At 55.9% G+C, this 20934-nt stretch overlaps 1 protein-coding gene and 1 long non-coding RNA gene across 14 annotated transcripts in view; one reads left to right on the plus strand and one right to left on the minus strand.

Moving 5' to 3' along the window:
- ACOX3 (acyl-CoA oxidase 3, pristanoyl) overlaps positions 1 to 20934 on the plus strand; it is a 61572-nt gene that overhangs the window by 34966 nt on the left and 5672 nt on the right. For 3 of the 13 annotated variants that reach the window (XM_024245540.3, XM_063722666.1, NM_001132183.1), the window contains 5 exon segments: positions 2365 to 2487; positions 2812 to 2925; positions 10337 to 10452; positions 17798 to 17972; positions 19332 to 19399. In XM_024245540.3, coding sequence (XP_024101308.3) covers positions 2365 to 2487; positions 2812 to 2925; positions 10337 to 10452; positions 17798 to 17972; positions 19332 to 19399 — 596 coding nt within the window. 13 annotated transcript variants of the gene reach the window in all.
- On the minus strand, positions 10468 to 17879 carry LOC134761254 (uncharacterized). The gene is made up of 3 exons (XR_010139593.1): positions 17671 to 17879; positions 12360 to 13090; positions 10468 to 12138 (listed from the first exon to the last, which is right to left on the minus strand). It is a non-coding gene; the product is annotated as an uncharacterized LOC134761254 (long non-coding RNA).

Raw genomic sequence — 20934 nt, forward strand, 5'->3', positions numbered from 1 at the left:
GAGACCATGTGGCTTGCAGAGCTGAAAATATTTACTCTCTGGTCCATTGCAGAACAAGTTTGCCAACCCCTGCCCTAGATAGATCCCACTGCTTTCAGATGCCTGATGCTTCTTGGCCAAAATATACGCAGAGAGCAGCTAATCTGCTCATTTGAATTTTAACTATTTGGTTAACAGCTTGGTAGTAAACTAGCACCATGTTTTGTTTGGATAGAAAATTCTTACACTTAGATAAAGAGGTAGTTATATCGGCATTGACGATGACTGAGGTAGCTGTTATGTGGTTAAGAGCGGAGGCCACCAGCTTGCCTGGGATTGAGTCCTGGCTCCATCTAACAGCCTGGTAACTGTGGGCAGGTTGCTTAACCTCACTGTGCTCAGTTTTCTTATTTTTAAAGTGGGGGTGATAATAGTGTACCCACAACATAGGTTCTTGCCAGAATTAAGTGAATTAACACGTATGAAGTGTAAGCATGGTATCTGGCATGTAGTGCGTGCCCACTGCCTTATTTGCTAATGCTGTTATTATTAGAATTATCATCAGCATTATTTACAGCTTACCTGCAAAACTTCCCGTGTGCTAATCTTAAATAATTAACTGGCAAAAACTGGTTGCTCAGAGAAGGCCATGTACACACTCAAAACAGCCACAGCATCAGCAAAACTCTCTTGCCCTCCAGGAGCACTTGGCCCTTGCCAAGTTTGTGAGAGTTTTCGCGATGCTCTATCTAGAACTACACACACACTTGCAGCGATCATCTGCTGACCACTGCAGTTCTAACTCGCACCTGTTCCAGCATGGGCTGAGCAACGTGGCCCCTCACTCCCACCACACTCTGTCTTTGTCATTTACTGACCTGTGGGTAGCCATGGCTGTACACAAGTTATGCATTTGCATGCTTTGTCGTCTGTGCAATGCCCTTAGTAGTTTTTATTTGTCTTTGTAACTTATCGGGATTCTATAAATAGTTGAATAAGGAAATTGAATCTTGCAGTACTGCAGACAACAAAGACGACGGAATCAAGATTAATCATATACATATACATATACATATACATATGCATATGCATATACATATACATATACATATGCATATACATATACATATGCTGGGATTGAGACCAATACGACCGAGGCTCCATCTAGGTTTAGAAAATCAATTGCAAATGTTTCTGCTGAGGCCTCTCCCAGCTCTTGTTCAGTGACCAACCTGTTACGTGGCAGGAAGCTCGTGGCATGATTTGACAGCAAGTCAGGAGAAAATGATCAGGTGTTCTAGGTGATCACAAGGCTAATCACAAGCCTGTTGGCAGTATGGCTGCAATTGGACTCCTTTCATGCTCTCAGGATCCATCAGTCACAGTATGTGAGTGTGAGAAGTCAGCTCCACTCCCTTCCTGCTGGGCCCATCCCGGCCTCACATTCAGAGAACACTTGCCATCAGAGTAGGCAAGTGCGTGAGGGTCTGGAAAGCAAGCCTTACAACACATGTAAAGGCATCCAGCTAGCTGATAGGAAAGAAAAAAAGTTATCTTGAAATTTCCTGTGTTAAAAGAAGAGTTCATTCAGTTACCAACAGAAGAAGGGCAGCCCTGGGGGCATCAGCTCACTGAGATGGCTCCCTCCTATCAGCAACCCCATGCCAGGGGAGGCTCTGCAGGGCTTGCTGACAGCAGTGAGGAGGAGCTGGAGCTGGGATATGAAGCACAGGTGGCAGTTCTTTGTGTCTGGTCAAGCTGAGTTCAGGGCTTTTTTTTTTTTGGACAGTCTTGCCCTGTCCCCGAGGCTGGAGTACAGTGGCATGACCATGGCTTACTTCAGCCTCAAATGCCTGGGCTCTTAAGCAATCCTCCCACCTCAGCCTCCTGGGTAGCTGGGACTAAAGGTGTGTGCCACCATGCCCAGCTAATTTTTGTTTTCATTTTTTATAGAGATAGGGTCTCACTATGTTGCCCAGGCTGGTCTCAAACCATGGCTTTTGTTGTTGTTGTTGTTGAAACAGGGTCTTGCTCTGTCACCCAGGCTGGAGTGTAGTTGCACAATCTCGGCTCACTGCAACCTCTGCCTCCCAGGCTCAAGCGATTCTCCTGCCTCAGCCTCCCGAGTAGCTGAGATTACAGGCACATACCACCACACCTGGCTATTTTTGTATTTTTAGTAGAGGTGGGTTTCACCATGTTGGCCAGGCTGGTCTTGAACACCTGGCTTCAAGTGATCCACCCGCCTCGGCCCCCCAAAGTGCTGCCATTACAGATGTGAGCCACCGCGCCCAGCCTCTTAGTGCTTTTTAAATTCTCACACAGTGACAGGCTGCTTCTCAAATATGCGTCTTACATGATGGTACTATTGTGGCTTTGTTGCAGTGAACCGGTTGGGTGTCCTTAGAGATGACAACGATCCCAACTGCACATACGAAGGTGACAACAACATCCTACTGCAGCAGACAAGCAATTATTTGCTGGGCCTCCTGGCACACCAGGTCCAGGGTGAGGCTCTGCTTACACTGGTGGGGGTCCTGGAACCCAACCGGGGCGGGGGTGGGTTCTCCTGGCCTCACTGATTCGGCAGTTCTGTGAATGCATCCTAGGTTTGCAGAAGGAAAGAAATGTTATTAGATAGTGCCGACCAACTCCCCAAGGCATGGGCAAAGGCTGGTGGGGGGAGGGTCCTTGAGACCCAGACCCTGGCCCATGGGTCTGGGGCTGTTGGGTCCTCTGGACACTCTCCGTGCTTTGGGGTGTCCCCAGCTTGGGGTTCCCAATGGCTCGGGTTCCTGTCTTCCACCAAAGTCACTGGAATGTGTGTCCTAGATGGAGCTTGCTTCCGCAGTCCACTGAAGTCAGTGGACTTTCTGGATGCCTATCCCGGCATCCTTGACCAGAAGTTTGAAGTCTCCAGTGTTGCCGACTGCTTGGACTCTGCAGGTAAACACACAGGTGGAGGGCTCCCCTGGCCGCCTGATTTCCCATCATTCCCACCAGGAAACGCACTGTGCCTCGGTGAGGGGGCCCTTGGCAGTTCCATCCGTGGCAGCAGTGATGGTGGGAGGCCCCGCATGCAACTTGTCCTGGGCTGGCTCATGGACTATTTCTTTGTGCCTGACGCCAAGTTAGGCGCTGACTCCACAGATGGATTGAAGGATGCCCACTTGCCACCCTATACCTTGCCTCCCATAGGATAAAGGGCATGAGAGGCCACCTGGCCTGGTCTCTGTCCACTAAGCAGCCTCTGCCCCCTGCCCTGGTGCCTGGGCTGCTGCTGTCCCTGGGCCCTCCCAGCCACCTCACCTGTCAGTCTTCCCCACTCCCAGCCCCTCCCGGCTCCCCAAACAGCAGATGCCCTTTCCCGCCCTGGCGCACCTCGCGCACCTCCTTCCTTCGGCCCCTGTGGTGCAGGCTCATCTTCTGTGGGTGCGGTGGTCGGGATGGGGCCTCCTCCCAGGGCCCCGTACAGAGCTGGCCACTGACAGCCTCCTGCAGGTGTGTCGTGGGAGCTGTTGCAGGCTCCGCCTCACCCATGTGGGGTCTGTGGCTCAGAGAGGTGGGAGCGAGAGCTGGGAATGAGGCGCCTGGCCGTGCTGGCAGCATCGAAAGCAAAGCAGCTTCCCTGTAGACTGCACTGGATCCTGACGGGGGATCCCTCTTCGGAGAGCAGCTGCTCTCGCGTTCCTGGGTTAATTCTGCACGTGCTCGTTATGTGCTCACTCTGCAGTTCTGGGGCTGGCGGCCAGCATGATGGAGACCCCATGCCTGCCCTCATGGGACTTTACAGTCTAGACCAGCAGACACAAAAACATCCCAAGGCCTCAGTCTTAGGGCAGCAGGAATTCTGCAAAGCAGTGATCCTGGCTGGTGAGGTGGAGCATGACTGGTGACCACCTTGCAGGGGCCTTGGCCTTTGAATTGAGGTCAGTGAAAGGCGGGGGCAGCTGTGGGGACCCCCGATGGACGGGTGTGTCAGGAGGAGGAGGCAGCAGGTCCCAGCCTGTGCCGAGCTCATCCCTATGTGAGCGTGCATCTCGTTCCCCTGCTGTGAGTGACGGGAGGTGAGCGCAAGAGGCCCAGTGGAATGGGGTGTGCTGTTTGTTTTGATGATTCATATTTTTAAAAATGTTCCTCATGGGAAAAGGCCACTCTGGCTGCTCTGTGGAAATGGAGGTGAGAGGCGGCTGGGACAGGTGAGAGGGGCTGCCCTGCGCCCCAAAACAGAAGCACCCGGCCCAGCTCTGCGTGTCCTACAGGGCACTCCTAAAGGCTCCCTCGGCTCTGGCTGCCCAGGCGCAGGGAAGGGCAGAGCGAGGATTCAAACCCAAGCCTGTGGGACCGCAAAGCTCGGGATCTCTCGTTACTGCTCCTGGATGCTTCTTGCCCAGTGGTCTGGGTGAGATTTGACAGAAAGAGCAGGGCTGGAGCTGCCCCCACCTCCGTGCCACCCGTGTCCCTGTCAAATGCCTTCCTCCCACCACAACCCCCGTCTGTCAAGCCGCATATCACAGAGAACAGCTCAAAGCCGCAGCGACGCCTCCATCTTGCCATCACCTCACTCAGCAATATTTAGTGAACGTCTTCACTTTGCCACCAAAGCACCTATTTGTGCAGAAGAGAAGGGCCGAGAGGGGTCCCGATGCCCTGTCCCGGCAGGCCAGGTGGAAACTGACCGCTCCCGTGACACCCGAGACATGAAAGAGTAGCCCACCCTCCTGAGCTAGAGAGACATCAGTTCCCGCCAGGCTGCCGGGGGTTGATCCCGGTCCCTCCTGCCGGCCGTGGAACCTACAACAAGTCCCTCAGCCTTCCTGCCTCGGTTTCCTCATCTGCAGCGCGGGGACGGTGATGGTACCCCCTTCATAAGGTTTTTGTACCGTGGACTGAGTTCATGCACGTAAAGCACTTAGTGTAGTACTTGGCGCCAAATCAGAGCTCAGCTCAGCAGCCACAGTTTGGACAGGAACCGCCCTCAAGGTGCCGCACGCTCAACTGGGCGGATAGAGCAGGGATTTGGAGATGGAGGACGCTCTTGGCTTTGCATTCAGGAGACCAGAACGTGAGGGTCCCCGGGGGTTCTGGGAGGCCCCTGGATCCTCGGGAGGAGGGAGCACTGGCCTCCCTCATGCAGGGTCAGGCGCACATGGAGGACGCGTTCCGGCCATCAAGACCGACGCCGTGGATGTGATAGCAGCCCCCGAGCGTGTGTCCTTGTCCGTCTCCAGCCCTGCAGGCTACTTCCTTGTTCACACGGCAAAGAACAGGACAACAGCTGTGGCCGAAGCCAGTGTGGAGCCTGGACCGGTCCAGCTTCCCGGCGCCTTCCCCTGCCCGCACCATCAGCATCGTCATCAGGAAGCACCTGCATCACTGCTTGCTTTCTCGTGGTCACTGCGCTGGGTTACAGCTTCTGACGGTAACTAACCGTGCAGATCTCAGCCTGCCTTTTTGGGTGCCAGTAGGAAACGGGGACACGTTTGATGACCTATTTCTGATGTTTGCAAGTCACTTTCTTTTTTTTTTTTTTTTTGAGACGGAGTCTCGCTCTGTTGCCCAGGCTGGAGTGCAGTGGCGTGATCTCGGCTCACTGCAAGCTCCACCTCCCAGGTTCACGCCATTCTCCTGCCTCAGCCTCCCGAGTAGCTGGGACTACAGGCGCCCGCCACCACACCCGGCTAATTTTTTGTATTTTTAGTAGAGACAGGGTTTCACCGTGTTAGGCAGGATGGCCTCGATATCCTGACCTCGTGATCCGCCCACCTTGGCCTCCCGAAGTGCTGGGATCACAGGCATAAGCCACCGCGGCCCGGCCGCAAGTCACTTTCCAAGCTTCCCAAATGTTGCCACAGAAAGGACTAGAAAATGACCTAATCATTGTAGTAACTTCGACCCAACCAAAACCTTTTTCCTAAAACCATCACTCCTTATATTAATAAAATCAAAACATAAATGGGACAGCCAGCTTCTCCATGTGCCCATCACGCTCTGCTCTTCTCTCCCCTTCCCTTGAGACTGAAAGCAAAAGCAATTTTACAGTCTCTCCATCATCGGGAGAGACACCAAAGTCACCTGCTTTTCTGCAACTGCTCTAATGTTTACAAGATGCAACAAAGTGAAAACATTTTCCAGAGTAACAAAGGCAAATGGCTTTCACTTGTTCAAAGTGGTATGGGAGAGAGACCGCCGTTATCCCTCACGCCGCAGGGAAGCTTGTGGGTTCTGCCAGCCCCATCGTCTCAAGGGCATTTGGTCACAGATCCCAGGTCTCAGGGCTGACTGCAACCTGCATCATGTGGATCTTTGGTAAAAGCTGTTTAAGTGATGTGGGGCCCTCAGGCTCTGCAGGATTGGAGAGACACAGGCCTCTTCGGGGTTGCGCTCGCCTGTGAGGAAGGGTGGAGGATTTGCCAAGCCTATGGCTGGTCCTTCAGGGGTTCCGATTCTGACTTGGGTAGGGGAGGCTGGGTTTTCTGTTGAGTTCCTCTGATTTTTGCACAGGCATGTGTGCTGAGCTGAGTGTCACAGCCCTGTGCCTTGGGAGCCTGTGCTGTTGCTTCCTGCGGCAGGCCCTGTTCTCCTTTAGCTGGCTCATATGCATTCATAGTAAGCAGTTGCAGTGTTCACTACTCAGACACGTGTGTATTTATGGACTGCAAGGTCATGGGATGTGGGCCAGAGGTGACATGGGGTCATGTGTGAGCAGTGGGGTCACATGGGGTGAGCGGTGGAGTCACGTGGGGTGCATGGTGAGGTCATGTGAGGTGAGCAGTGGGGTGCATGGTGCAGACAGTGTTCCCAGAGGGTGGGAGCACAGGCTCTTGGGTCAGCACTGCCCCCCGCTGTGACCTTGAGCTAGGCTTTAATCTCTCTGAGCCTGTTTTCCTTCTGCAAGACAGTGGGGAGGGAATGCGGTCACCCCGTGCCTCCTGGCAGGGGCCAGGCCATGGTGCCCTTCGTAGGGGGCTGCTGTGTGCGGGGGGCCATAGTCCCGAACACTTCCTTGGAAACAACAGGTGCAGGTGAGGTCTGCCTTGGTGGGTCAGGGAATGTTTCCCACAAAGCCGGCACCTGAGGGTGTCTCAGAGGGTCCGTGCGTTGTGCTTTTGGGGAGCACCGGCAGCAGCGGGCATGGTGAGACCCAGGCCCGTGATCTGGCTGAGGAGTTGGGGCCGCCGTCCAGGCCTTGCTTTCCAGGGCTTGCCTGGGTCAGAATCCGAGTTAGGAGTGCTCTGATGCTGACACAGAGGGGACTGGACCCAGAGACGGGAGAGGAAATCGAGACCCGAAAGGCAGGCAGTGCATGCGAAGAGCTCACCACGGAGTCAAGGACAGAGCCCCGGCTGGGGAGGGGGGCAGATCGAGGGGCAGTCATTGAGTGCACAGGGCAGCTAGGGGCACTTTCGAGAGTCTGTCTGGTGTGAGGCACATGGAAAGGCCGTGGTGACCCAGGATTCTGGGAGACCCTTGAGGACAGAGGTTGTTGACACTGGGTGTGTCCTCAGGCGGCCAGCAGCCGCATTCCGAGCAAGAGAATTCACTGCCCATCAGTGCCCGTTTTCCTGCCTAGTTTGTTTCAGCGATACCTTTTCACTTCCAAATTAACTCTGAAAATGACACACACGGCACCCACCTTTCATTGTTTGCTTTCATGTGTTTTTTGGGGATCTTCTCTCCTGCACGTGAACACATCAGACTGACATGATTTATTTTTTCACGAAAAGCCAAGAACCAAAAGTAGAGTGTAAGGAAAAAACACAGTGCAAACCTAACTCATTTTTCAAGCGTCCCTCTCACTTGAAGCCACAGCACAGTGTAACTGGCCGTCACCGTGAAGCCTCATGGGTTAATTCTGGTTGCAGAGACAGATTGGAAAACTCGGGTAACTGCCGTGAAGTGTCCACTGCAGTGGGACACCTCCTGGGGCAGTGTTTGGGAACGGCCAGGACAGGCTGGGAGGGAAGCCCAGCCATGGCTGATGCGTGGTGGGACACGGGGGCCTCTGGTGTGGTCAGAAGGAATTTGCACAAGCGGTTTCTGGCCGGACCGTTTCCTTGGTTTTGTTGCTGTGTAAATAAGTCATGGAAAGCACAACTGTACAGCATCTACCTTTCCTTGCCGTTCGTGACCATCTGCCCTGCTGGGGAGAGCTTGGGATGTTGCAGAGCCTTTAGGAACAGGCGGTGGTCACAAGGGCCTCCCCTCAGCATTGGTTGCAAAATGGACCTGAGTTTTCCAGTAATGTCCTGAAGGGTAGCGTGTGAGGCTCAAGGATGACCCCTGGGCAGCCTGCCAGCAGCAGAGGGCCACGGCCTGGGCACTGAAGACAGCAGACAGTGACTCTCTTGGTGCAGAGGCAGAAACCCCAAGTCAGGATGGGGCAGGGCTACCCGCCTGCCTCTCAGGGTGGGGGGGCTCTTCCCACCCAGGCTCCTGGCAGCTCCAGGAGTCCTTGGCTGTGGCTGCATCATGCCGGCCTTTGCGTCCTCTGTGACTTTGCCGTCTCTGCATCTTGTAAGGACACGTGCCATCGGATTTAGAATCCACCCTAGTCCAGGAGTCCCTGATGACCTCACCTCAATACCTCAACTTCATGACATCTGCAAAGACCCTCTTCCCAACAAAGGTCACATTCACAGCTGTGGGGGTCAGTTAGGGCCACCATTCAGCGCCCCATGCCTGGCAGGACTTGGCGAGGGGAGCCTTGGCTCCCTGAAGATGACTGCGTGGAGGAAGCCTCCGCCCAACCCTGCCTGCACCCTGCCTGCAGGGTCAGCAGCACCTGTCTTTCCATCCCACTCCCTCTGGCCGCCTGACGTATGAGCCTGGGAAACGGCCTGCTCTGGTTTGTGACGGGCTTCTCAGTTATGCCGTGAGGGTGAACAGATGTAACAGCCGAAAGCAGTCGGGTGTGCTGTGGCAGGAACTGCAACGTTGGATATTTTCTTTCTTTCTTTTTTTTTTTTTTTTGAGACGGAGTCTCGCTCTGTCGCCCAGGCTGGAGTGCAGTGGCGTGATCTCAGCTCACTGCAAGCTCCACCTCCTGGGTTCACGCCATTCTCCTGCCTCGGCCTCCCGAGTAGCTGGGACTACAGGCGCCCGCCACTGCGCGTGGCTAATTTTTTGTATTTTTAGTAGAGACGGGGTTTCACCGTTTTAGCCAGGATGGTCTTGATCTCCTGACCTCGTGATCCGCCCGCCTCGGCCTCCCAAAGTGCTGGGATTACAGGTGTGAGCCACCGCACCCGGCAACGTTGGGTATTTTCTTCCCAGTGACCTGGGCTGTGTGACAAAGAAGGAAATCCCAAGCCCCCCTGAGTTCAGCCTTTGGGCCCAGACTCAGAGTTGCTGATCTCCATTCTCCTGCCCGGGATCTCTGAGCAAGACTGGCTGCCAGGCAGAAGGCCCCCTGCAGCCTGGAGGCTCCTCGTGTCTGGGCGCCAGGCCCTCTGTGCCTGGGCAGGGGGTGGGTGTGAGCGTGGCCTCCACATGTGGCTGGTCCGCACCTCTCCCTCACATGCTCGCCATGTACCTGGGTCCCTGGGCCCGTGTCCTCATCAGTGGGGTAGTAGCAGTACAGCCTGGTGGAGTCTCAGGACCATGCCTGGTCCATAGGGAGTACTGTGGGAGACCAGCTCTGGCTGCGCTGTGGGGGGCCCTGCAGATGTGGGCACCACTGCCAGGGGAAGGGGAGGACGAAGAGGGGGCTCCAGCTGTCCTGCCTGACACCCCACCCCGGGGCCTCCCTGTCTGCACCATCTGCTCCCTCCTGCCCTTTTGAGCTTTGTGGGAGGGGCCACGCAGGGGGCGAGGCCTTAGGGGCCCCCCTCCCCCACCATGTCAGTCCCCAGTTCCAGAGCTCCAGTAGGCGGTGAGGTCCAAGGGCCAGGCAGGGGGAGGTGAACGGAAGCACCCCTTCCTCTCGCCACTGGGCGCCACCGCTAGCCAGTTGTCCTGCTGCCCATGCAGTTCTGGCCGATGCTGCGGGGGCAGCACCACACTTCACACAGACCAAGCCTGGTGGGTGTGAGAACGTGCAGCCGTCGCACTCGAGGGCCCACTCTAGTGGCGGTGCCGTGTTCTGTGGCCTCCAGGCCGCTGGAACAGTGTGGAACTCAGGACAGCCCTGGGCTGAGCCAGGAAGTGCCTCCAGCCAGGGGAGCCCTGGGCAGGTGCCCTCCCTGTGCCTCGGTTTCCCTACCTATAAAATCAGACCCACCCCATACACTTGCTCGTCATGAAGACGACCCGGTACCTGCAGGATGCTGGCAGTGCCTTGTCCCTGGGGGTGAGTTGTGACAAATGCTTGGGTTCTCTATTGTTACTTTTTCTCCTTCTGTTTCTCATTCCGAAGTCGCCCTGGCAGCATACAAGTGGCTGGTTTGCTACCTGCTCCGAGAGACTTATCAAAAATTAAACCAAGAGAAAAGATCAGGAAGCAGTGACTTTGAAGCAAGGAACAAATGCCAGGTACGTATTTGTTTTCAAAATTCCCTTTTGTATTATTTGCTCTTAATTCCCCGGCTGTTGTGTCCCTGGGAAGTTGAACATCCTGGCAGTTCAGGCCCCAGACCCTGAGCTCCCGTGACCTTGGGCAGATGACTTGATGACTTTGCTGCTTGCTCAGCTCCTCTGTAACACAGGGATGGCGGCACCTGTCTTGCTGGGCTGGGGAGGTCATGGATGTTACATTTACCGTGCTTGATGGTTTCCAGCCTGTAAACTGGAGCCGTGAAGCTCTGGGTTGTGAGAGCCTTGGATGCACGGAGCGGCGGGGACACCATTGCGGGCACTCTGAGTGCTCCCTCCTCACTCGTGGGAGTGATGCCAGCGCCCTGCTTGGTTTTCCACAAGTTGCTGTCACCTTCCTGAGGGGCTGGGGTGGCAATGGTGAGTGGGTCATCGTTGGCCTTGGAAAGCGCTTTGGTTCTCACACTTGGACAGGGTTGTCTCTCGTGTTCCAGGAAGCCACAGGGAAAAAAATAGCCTGTTCTAAAACACCTTGTCATGCCAGGAACCTTCCAGCCCTGTCCCAGCTGTCTGCCCTAGAGCAGAGCCCAGCCCCCACCCTGTCTAGGGGGCAGCTGGTGGGGGCAGTGGGGCTCCCAGATGTGTCTGTGGGTGCCGTGAGCACTCTTGGCTGTAGTGCGCCAGCCCAAACCGTAGCTGTGGGGAGACTCAGGCCAAGAGTGTCAGGCAGGGAGGCCGTGGATACGGAGAGAGCTGCTGTCGCCCCTTCTCCCTAGCGTCGGTTCATGAGGTTATGGGTCACCTTCAGTAATGAAGCCGCTGTGGGGACCCAGGTCCACGTCTGCCTGTCTCTGGGAAGGCCCAGCACCCCACAGCCTGCTGCTGGGGGGCAGCCCTGCCCCTCAGGCCAGCGCCTCTAGGAACCTGCTGGACACACCTGCCCTGGGATGAGGAGAGAAGGCAGGAGGGATGGGCTCCTGTCAAGCTCAAAGAAACCCAGATTGGGCCAGGCACAGTGGCTCATGCCTGTAATCCCAGCATTTTGGGAGGCTGAGACGGGTGGATTACAAGGTCAGGAGATCAAGACCATCCTGGCTAATATGGTGAAACCTGGTGTCTCCTAAAAATACAAAAAATTGGCCAGGCATGGTGGCATGCGCCTGTAGTCCCAGCTACTTGGGAGGCTGAGGCAGAAGAATCGCTTGAACCTAGAAGGCGGAGGTTGCAGTGAGCCGAGATCACGCCACTGCACTCCAGCCTGGGTGACAGAGCAAGACCCATCTCAAAAAAAAAAAAAAAAAAAGAAACCCATATTGAATTTATAACTGAAAAGAAATGAAGTCAGCAGGTGGCCAGGGTCAGTAAAACTTGTAGTTTAGGGCCATGGTGACCAAAAACAGGAGGCTTGAAATGACCCTTCCAGAACAGGCCACCTTCTTTACCCACCCTGGGTGATACACAGCAGGTTGGGTCATTCAGAAACCAGTGGATGCCTGTCAGCTTCCACTGCTCCCTCCTCTGCAGGCCACATCCTTGTGTTAAGGTTGAGTAGGCTGCTGCACTGGCTCATGTATGTAATGCCAGCACTTTAGGAGGCTGAGGCAGGAAGATGGCTTGAGCCCAGGAGTTGAGGCTGCCGTGATTGCATCACCGCACTCCAGCGTGGGCAACAGAGCAAGACCCTGTCTCAGAAAAGAAAGAAAACATTTTTTTAATGGAGTAGAGATTCTCCAATGAGTTATGAAACAAGACCCCCAGAGATGGAGGGCACAACACCTGTATCTCTTAGAACTGCCCGGTAGGTCCTTAGCACCCCCTTCCAGCCCCGATCTATGCTGGGGACCTGGCATGTGTGACCCCACAACACCCCGAGTGTGTGGCTGAGCTGCTGAGAAACCCCTCCTCACCTGTAGCTTTTCCTTTGAGAACTTGGTAGCAGAATTTCACGGAAGGCTGTGGCAGAGGCCAGGGGGGGTCCTGGGTTCTGATCTGGCTGAGACAGTGACCCTGAGCCGAGCTGTGGAGCTGACAGACACCCACAGACACCAGCCCCAAGGCCTTGGAGGGAAAGCTGTTGCCAGGGCAGGGCTTCGTGTTCCAGACCTGCTCTGGATCGCGGAGCTTTTAAGAGCAGGGGACATTTGTGATAGCTGAGAGCCCTTGGGGCCCTGGGCTGGATGCTAAGGGGGCCCAGGGGAGATGCGGCCCCTTCCTCTGCAATACGGCATGAGAAGAAAGCCTCAGCCTAGACCAGCCTTTTCAGGAAGATGGGAACTGGAAGCTGTTAAAAAATTAAAACCATCGGATTTGGCTGCATAAAGATTCAGCATTTCTGCATTGCAAAAGATGCTCTCAGCAAAATCAGAAGACACACAGCAGCCTGTGGAAGCCCACGTAGCATGTCACCCACAGAGAACACCCCCAGAAGGAAGGAATTCCTTCAGATAGATGCCAGCCTGGTCGGAAACCAGCCCCAGCAGCCGCTGACCTGGAGCCGGGGCAGGAGCTGCAGGTCAAAGCCACACTTCCACAGGCATCAGGCTGGGCTGGGGCAGCAGCAGTTCATGGAGAGGGTGACGGCTGTGTCCTTTGGGAAGGTTACTGACCGTTTTTGTTAAAAGTGTGCTTACTCTCTGACCTGGTGGAGAAAATTTATTAACTTTTAAACATTTTCTGGCTCCTGCCAGTAACCGCTATCCACCATTTACCCACCGCCGGTAACCGCTAGCCACCATTTACCCACCGCCGGTAACCGCTAGCCACCATTTACCCACCGCCGGTAACCGCTAGCCACCATTTACCCACCGCCGGTAACCGCTAGCCACCATTTACCCACCGCCGGTAACCGCTAGCCACCATTTACCCACCGCCGGTAACCGCTAGCCACCATTTACCCACCGCCGGTAACCGCTAGCCACCATTTACCCACCGCCGGTAACCGCTAGCCACCATTTACCCACCGCCGGTAACCGCTAGCCACCATTTACCCACCGCCGGTAACCGCTAGCCACCATTTACCCACCGCCGGTAACCGCTAGCCACCATTTACCCACCGCCGGTAACCGCTAGCCACCATTTACCCACCGCCGGTAACCGCTAGCCACCATTTACCCACCGCCGGTAACCGCTAGCCACCATTTACCCACCGCCGGTAACCGCTAGCCACCATTTACCCACCGCCGGTAACCGCTAGCCACCATTTACCCACCGCCGGTAACCGCTAGCCACCATTTACCCACCGCCGGTAACCGCTAGCCACCATTTACCCACCGCCGGTAACCGCTAGCCACCATTTACCCACCGCCGGTAACCGCTAGCCACCATTTACCCACCGCCGGTAACCGCTAGCCACCATTTACCCACCGCCGGTAACCGCTAGCCACCATTTACCCACCGCCGGTAACCGCTAGCCACCATTTACCCACCGCCGGTAACCGCTAGCCACCATTTACCCACCGCCGGTAACCGCTAGCCACCATTTACCCACCGCCGGTAACCGCTAGCCACCATTTACCCACCGCCGGTAACCGCTAGCCACCATTTACCCACCGCCGGTAACCGCTAGCCACCATTTACCCACCGCCGGTAACCGCTAGCCACCATTTACCCACCGCCGGTAACCGCTAGCCACCATTTACCCACCGCCGGTAACCGCTAGCCACCATTTACCCACCGCCGGTAACCGCTAGCCACCATTTACCCACTGCCGGTAACCGCTATCCACTATTTACCCACTGTAAGCCAGACATGCACAGAAAGGTCTTTAAAAATGCATTTCTCTCATTTTTCAGCTGAGTGACACCTTTACATGTTCAACAGCCAGTAGATGTAAAAGATGGGTGGCGGGGTCCCCACAGCCTGCCTCAAGCCTGGGAATAAAAAGATGGGTGGTGGCATCCCCGCAGCCTGCCTCCAGCCTGGGAGTAAAAAGGTGGGTGGTGGCATCCCTGCACCCTGCTTCCAACCTGGGACTAAAAAGATGGGTGGTGGCATCCCCGGAGCCTGCCTCCACCCTGGGACCAACCCCTGCCCCAAGGGCTCAAGGCTCCCTTCAGGGATTTGCACATCAGAAGGCGGACAAGGACGAGGACATTTGTTCTCCCTGAGCCACACGCTGGATTCTGTACCTGGGTTATTTCATGTTGCCTACTTTGGGAGTGAAGGAAGTTGAGGCCAAGAGAAATGCCCAAGGTCCCCCAGCTCGCCCGTGCCAGGGCCAGGATCGCACCTGGGCCAGCTGTCACAGAGCCCAGCCCTTTCCCCAGTCTGCGTGGCTGCTGTCTGAATTTGGACAGTTTGGGGTTTGTTTTTTGGCCTGAAGTATCCATTGCCTCTTAAAATGTACTTCACCAACCAGAGCGTACCAGACTGGGACCCTCTCGTCTCTCCTGTGCTGAAGGTTTACGGACAGCTGACCTTCAGTGCATCGAGCCTGAGAAGCGCCTGGCACAGTCCTAGCTGGGGACAATTTGGCAGCTCTGGAGGGGCAGCTGAGGTGGTCCAGAAGATCCCCCTAGAGCAGAGCCCAGCCCCGCCCTGTCTAGGCGGCAGCTGGTGGGGGCAGTGGGGCTCCCGGATGTGTCTGTGGGTGCCGTGAGCACTCTTGGCTGGAGTGCGCCAGCCTTAACCATAGCTGTGGGGACACTTTGTCCATGGGGGAGGGACTGCACCTGAGACATTACTGTCCCCCCGGGTCGCCGGAGTCCATACCGCGTGGGATGCTTCCTGGGCCCCAGCCAACCTTGGTTAATGTTGTGGTCAGCTCTGCTGGTTGCCATGGCAGACACTGTTTAGGGAGCCCATCCCCAGAGGCTGTGGCCCCCCAGTGACTGCTGGCCTTATGTGGACCTTTCCTGGAAGAACAGTGCAGTGTCATGCAGGCAAATCCTGGGGACTGAGATGCCATCAAGTACAATAGAGCTGCCATCGCAGGCGCTTCCTGTGAGAGGGCCACCCTGACCCCAGCAGCACCACGCAGGAGACAACACTGAGGCTTGGAGCCATGATGCCTTTTGCTCACACACACAGCTGCAGAGCTGAGTGACGCTGTGTTTCAAAACTCACTGGCACTCGGGATGCATTATTTGACAGCAGCAAGGTTCTAGGTGGGGCTGTCTTTCTGGCCCCCGCAGCATATCTGGCCTGTGCCATCGCTGTATCAAGCTGTGTCACTTTCATGGAAAAACACACTGAAGCAGCGCGGCTCTAACACAGCAACTGTGCAGGTAAGGGGGAGAGTGGTGCGGGGCACAGGGCTCAGACTCAGATTTGGTTCAAGAACGGCCACTCTGTGCCTGGGCCCTGCTGGGATTGGCCTCATCTCTGGGTTCGCAGAAGACCCATGGTGAGAGGAGAGGCCCTCGTGGGGTGGGAGCACAATTTGGGGTGTGGGCAGAATTCAATGGAATTACCGTGTTCTCGTGGATGCAGGAGCAGCCTGCGGGGGTGCAGGTGCCGTCGCCTGCTTGTTTCATGGAAGGTGGAAGGAGGAGGGGCTGAGGCCTGGAGCTGCAGCACCACACCTGGCAGCTCCCCCAGGGGCCTGTATTATCAGCCTCCTGCCAGAGGCCTCAGGTGGGAGCCTGAAGGCTGCCCCACCTCACTTGGCAGGGCTCTGGGAAATTTGGGTGCTAGTCCTAGCTGGGGTCTGTCAGGCAGTCCCCACTGCCCTAGTGCAAGTCCAGATCCCACCACCAGCCCTCACTTGCCAAAACCAAGGCCCAGAGCTATAGCGCATGTGAGATCAGGAGACGGCAGGAAGCCCCAAGGTCCCAGGCTGGCATGCTCCATGCTCAGACAGCAGGGAGCAGGACGGGCCTTCCTGGCACCGACGGGACGGCCCACCCAGGAGTGTGCAGGGCCCAGCGGGGGTCTTGGGACAGGACCAGTCAGGCTGGCATGAAGCAGAGCGGGAAAGGAGCTTCTCCCGGTTTCTGTTTTCCCGAGGCTCCTGATCCCAGCAGGGCCCTGGAGGACACTGGCTTTGTGACTGGAGACCCTGCTGCCATGTGCTTAACCCTGCTGTGTTCTGGGAAGATTTGGGGCAGCGTCATAGCAGCGTCATAGGCCAGGCATGCAGCCGGGTCCTCCCTGCAGCAGTCAGTCCCCCATACACCATATTTCATCACTTGGCTGGATTTTTTTTTTTTAATTTTAAAAGTGGCACCTGCTCATCCTAACAAGTCAAGCAATGCATGTGTTGTTTTCCTAATTTAAAAAATCTGGTAAGATGATAAATGGGAGATAGGGAAAGAAAGGCTAATAAGTGAAGTTGATGATTATCAGCAAATGTTTTTGATATTCATTAAAAAGGAAAAATAACAGATGCTGGCGAGGCTGTAGAGAAAAGTGACACAGATACACGGTTGGTGGGAATGCAGATTCATTCAGCCACCATGGAGGGCAGCTTGGCGATTTCTCAGAGAGCTAAGAGTTGCCCTTCCCCTCGACCCAGTGATCCCATTACTGGGTATACACCCCAAAGAACAGCAATCATCCTGCCAGCCAGACACATGTACCTGTATGTCCATCGCAGCGCTTTTGACAATAGCAAAAATGTGGAATCAACGCAGGTGCCCATCAGTGGTGGACTGGATAAAGCAAATGGGGTACATAGACACCATGGGATACCGTGCAGCCATCACTACCAAGTCATGTCTTTTGCAGCAACATGGATGCAGCTGCACGCCATTATCCTCAGCAAACTAACGCAGCAACAGAAAATCAAATGCTGCATGTTCACACGTACAAGTGGGAGCTAAACATGGGGCACTCATGGACATAAAGATGGGGGCAGCAGAGCCTGCGGGGGCCGTACAACAGGGGGAGAGAAGCCTGCTTTGGAGGCTTTGGAGGCTTTGGAGGGCGGGGTGGCACTTCCTTTGGAGAAGCGAAGTCAATTCTGAGCTCAGGGAGGAGCTTGACAAGCCCCTTCTCCAGCTCTTCCGTGCCTTCCCGTGTGGAAGAAGCCAGGTCCTGGGCCCTCGGGAGCCTCCTGGTGGGCGCCCACGCTATAGCCGCAGAGCATCCCGACGCCGGCTCCAGGCCGGTATGCAATGCCGGTGCCACCCCCAGTCCCAGACGGGAGCTGAGCTGAGACTGAGGCCTTGGAGGGCGTCGGTGGAGCCAGAGCAGTCCCAGCTCCATCTTCACATAGGCCTTTTCCATTGTGTTCTGGAAACATGTCTCGTGTTTCGCCGCATCTGTGCGCTGCCTCACCTTATGTTACTGTCCTAGGACATGCACGCGAAGGCATGTCGCGTTCGTGTTTCCCGAGAACTTCCTCTACCGGGAATTGGCGGGGCTGGGACCCTCACGGTCCTCACGGTGCCGTCCTGTGTTCCAGGTGTCCCACGGCCGTCCGTTGGCGCTGGCCTTCGTGGAGCTCACGGTGGTCCAGAGGTTCCACGAGCACGTGCACCAGCCCTGCGTGCCGCCCTCGCTGCGGGCCGTGCTGGGGCGGCTCAGTGCTCTGTACGCCCTGTGGTCCCTGAGCCGCCACGCGGCCCTGCTCTACCGAGGTGAGGCTTCTGACTGCGGGCTTGCTGTCCTCCCCAGAGTCAGGGCCCCCCTGTTGTATCTAGGAAGCTGCTTCCTGCACCATCGTCCTCCTTCCACGGGACTTACTGAGCACGGCGGATGGCGCTGTGGACAGATGAGGGGCCCAGTTCCGTAATGAGAAGCATATGGGGCAGAGCAGCGTCAGGGTGGCGCCGAGAGACCCAATTTTTCTTTCACTTGGGGTTCGGTTCAGAGAACACTTCCAGAAGTCCCCCTCATGCCAGGCAGCCTGCCGGGCTCTGCAGAGAGCAGAAGCCCACCTCCTAGGTCCCATAAGGCCCAGACAGACACGAGCCAGGAGTGCCTAGACTTGGGAACACTGGAAGGCTTCCTGGAGGAGGGGGTGCTGGGGCTGATTCCTGGAGGATTGGTGGGAATAGGGTAAACCAAAGTTTGTCAACTTTTTGTTCGTTGTTGCCCCCCAGGAAGTCTTTTTAGGTGGTTTTTCCCAATGGCTGGCTCCTTGCATCTTTGGTACTAGGATACACTGCGTATCCATTCATGTCCTGTGTCTCTGGGCTTGTGAAGAATAAGATCCTCCCCACCCCAAGAGCCAGCGTTTACCCCCTGGAGGGTGGTGCTGACCCCGTGGAGGCCTTGACAATGCTCAGGTGCACCAAGGAAGGGACACAAGTGTCTGCCAGAGAGGGCGGGCACAGGGCAGGAGCCCCACTGCTGTCTGAGAAAAACCCTAAGTGATGAGACACAGTTCTCTCCAGCAAAAATCACAGCAAACGCAGATCCCACCACAGATGTGCTCCCGAATGCACGAGGCCATGGCCTTGGACCTCTTAGGGCCCTGCCAGAAACCACAGCAGCTGGAGGTGACACCAAGGACCAAGTCCCCCTGCAGCCTCTGAGTCCCTGCAGGCACCCACCACCCCCACCCTCCCAACTCCCCTGGGTGGTCCCAGGCACCCTCTTGCTCCTGCGCCCCCTGCCGTGTACCCCTGCTTCACTCTGCCCAGGAGCCCCTTCCTCGCTTCCTCCCGAGGAAGGAACCCGCCCAGCCTCCCTGAGCCCCAGAAGGTGTGAGCCCAGCCGCCACCTGTCACCTCTGAGCCTGGGACCTTGCCTCCCTCACTGCCCCAGGCCGGAGACCATCAATGCCTGAGTGGGAAAAGGGTCTCAGAACTCGGCCCCTGAGCAGCACATTCCTTGGGTCACAGCTGGGCTGGGGACAGCAGTGACACTGATGTGTTCACCCAAAACAGGCCTCCTGTATGGCCGATTTGGAAAGTGCACTCAGGGCATGTTGGTATTGGGGGTGGTTTTGGACTGAGGACCCAGCCCCCATGTGACCGAGGCTGTGCTTGCAGGAGGATACTTCTCCGGTGAGCAGGCGGGAGAAGTGTTGGAGAGTGCCGTCCTGGCCTTGTGTTCCCAGGTGAGCCGTGGGTGCTGCCGCATTCTCTACATCCATGTTACACAACCGCCCAGAGCCGACACGCATCCCCTTAGCATCACCCAGACCGACACGCACTGCCTTAGCGTCACCCAGAGCCTACACGCACCCCCTTAGCATCACCCAGACCGACACGCACCTCCTTAACCTCACCTGGAGCCGACACGCACCTCTTTAGCGTCACCCAGAGCTGACACACACCCCCTTAGCATCATCCAGAGCTGACACACACCACCTTGGTGTCACCCAGAGCTGACACACACTGCCTTTGCAACCCAAACATTCACGTGTGTTCAGTGTTTAGTAAAAACTGGAGGATTACAAGAAAATATGGCTACATCAGAAATTTTTGCAAAAGAAACCTGTCGGGGCGTCTCCAGATCTGCACACACCCAGGCCCTCTCACACACCTTTTGCAGCTACTTTGAGAATTCTCTGAGCGTTCAGGGGCCTTAGCCTCCAATTTAAATTTGTTTCCTGGCAGTTTCCTTGTTTATTATGTTCTTTTACCTATGTCACCGAGGAAATCAGAGGGCCCCAACCCCACGTTCTGGTCCGGCAGCTGTCTTCCATCCAGGGACAGAAGCTACATTGCCGTGCTGTTCAGCACAGTAGCTGCTGGGTTGGGGGAAGGCGGCTGTATGAGTGAGGGTCTCCAATTTCCTTTCATTGCACTGATTTTGAGGAGCCACTTGTGCTGGTGCTGGTGCTGCTGCGGTGGGCAGGGCCACTGTGTCCGTGGCAACTTCACTCCACTTTTGCTGGTAGGAACTGGGCCGAGTGCTGTTGCATTTTAGCACAGTGTCTCAGGTGACTGCAGACCTGGCCTTTCATCTCCCCTGTCGCTGCTTTCATACTTGATCTGGGACCAGTGGAACATCCCTGTGACTGGCTCTGAGCCTCTCTCGGGATTCATTGTATAAACTCCTTCCCTGAGCCTGCGGTTCTGGAGAGGAGCGTGTCTAATTGTGGTGCACGTATGTGACCACATTTACTCCTCTTAACGTCGAACCGGCCACAGGCAGGGGTGTTCCTCGGCTCCTCCAAGAGTCAAATTTTACCCCCTTGGGGCAGTGTTGACCCCGTGGAGGCCTTCAGAGTACGCAGGTGCACCAAGGAAAGCACAGGGGTCTCCTCGCAGAGACGGGGGCATAGCGGGGAGGTGTTGTTGATAAAAAGTGCCCAGGTGTGGTGGCTCATGCCTGTAATCCCAGCACTTTGGGAGGCCAAGGCAGGAGGATCACTGGAGGCCAGGAGTTTGAGACCAGCCCGGGCAACGTAGTGAGACTTCATCTCTACTAAAAATAATTTTAAAAAATTAGCCAGGCTTGGTGGCACATGCCTGTAGTCCCAGCTACTCAAGAGGCTGAGGTAGGGTGGCTTGAGCCCAGGTGTTCGAGGCTGCAGTGAGCCATAATTGCACCATCACACTCCAGCCTGGGCAACAGAGCAAGACCCTGTCTCAAAAAAATAAAAGCCACAGCTGATTTCCCAGTGAAGCTATGGCCAAGGCTGGC

The sequence above is a fragment of the Pongo abelii genome, chromosome 3 (assembly GCF_028885655.2).
Source record: "Pongo abelii isolate AG06213 chromosome 3, NHGRI_mPonAbe1-v2.0_pri, whole genome shotgun sequence".
NCBI classification, from domain to species: domain Eukaryota; kingdom Metazoa; phylum Chordata; class Mammalia; order Primates; family Hominidae; genus Pongo; species Pongo abelii.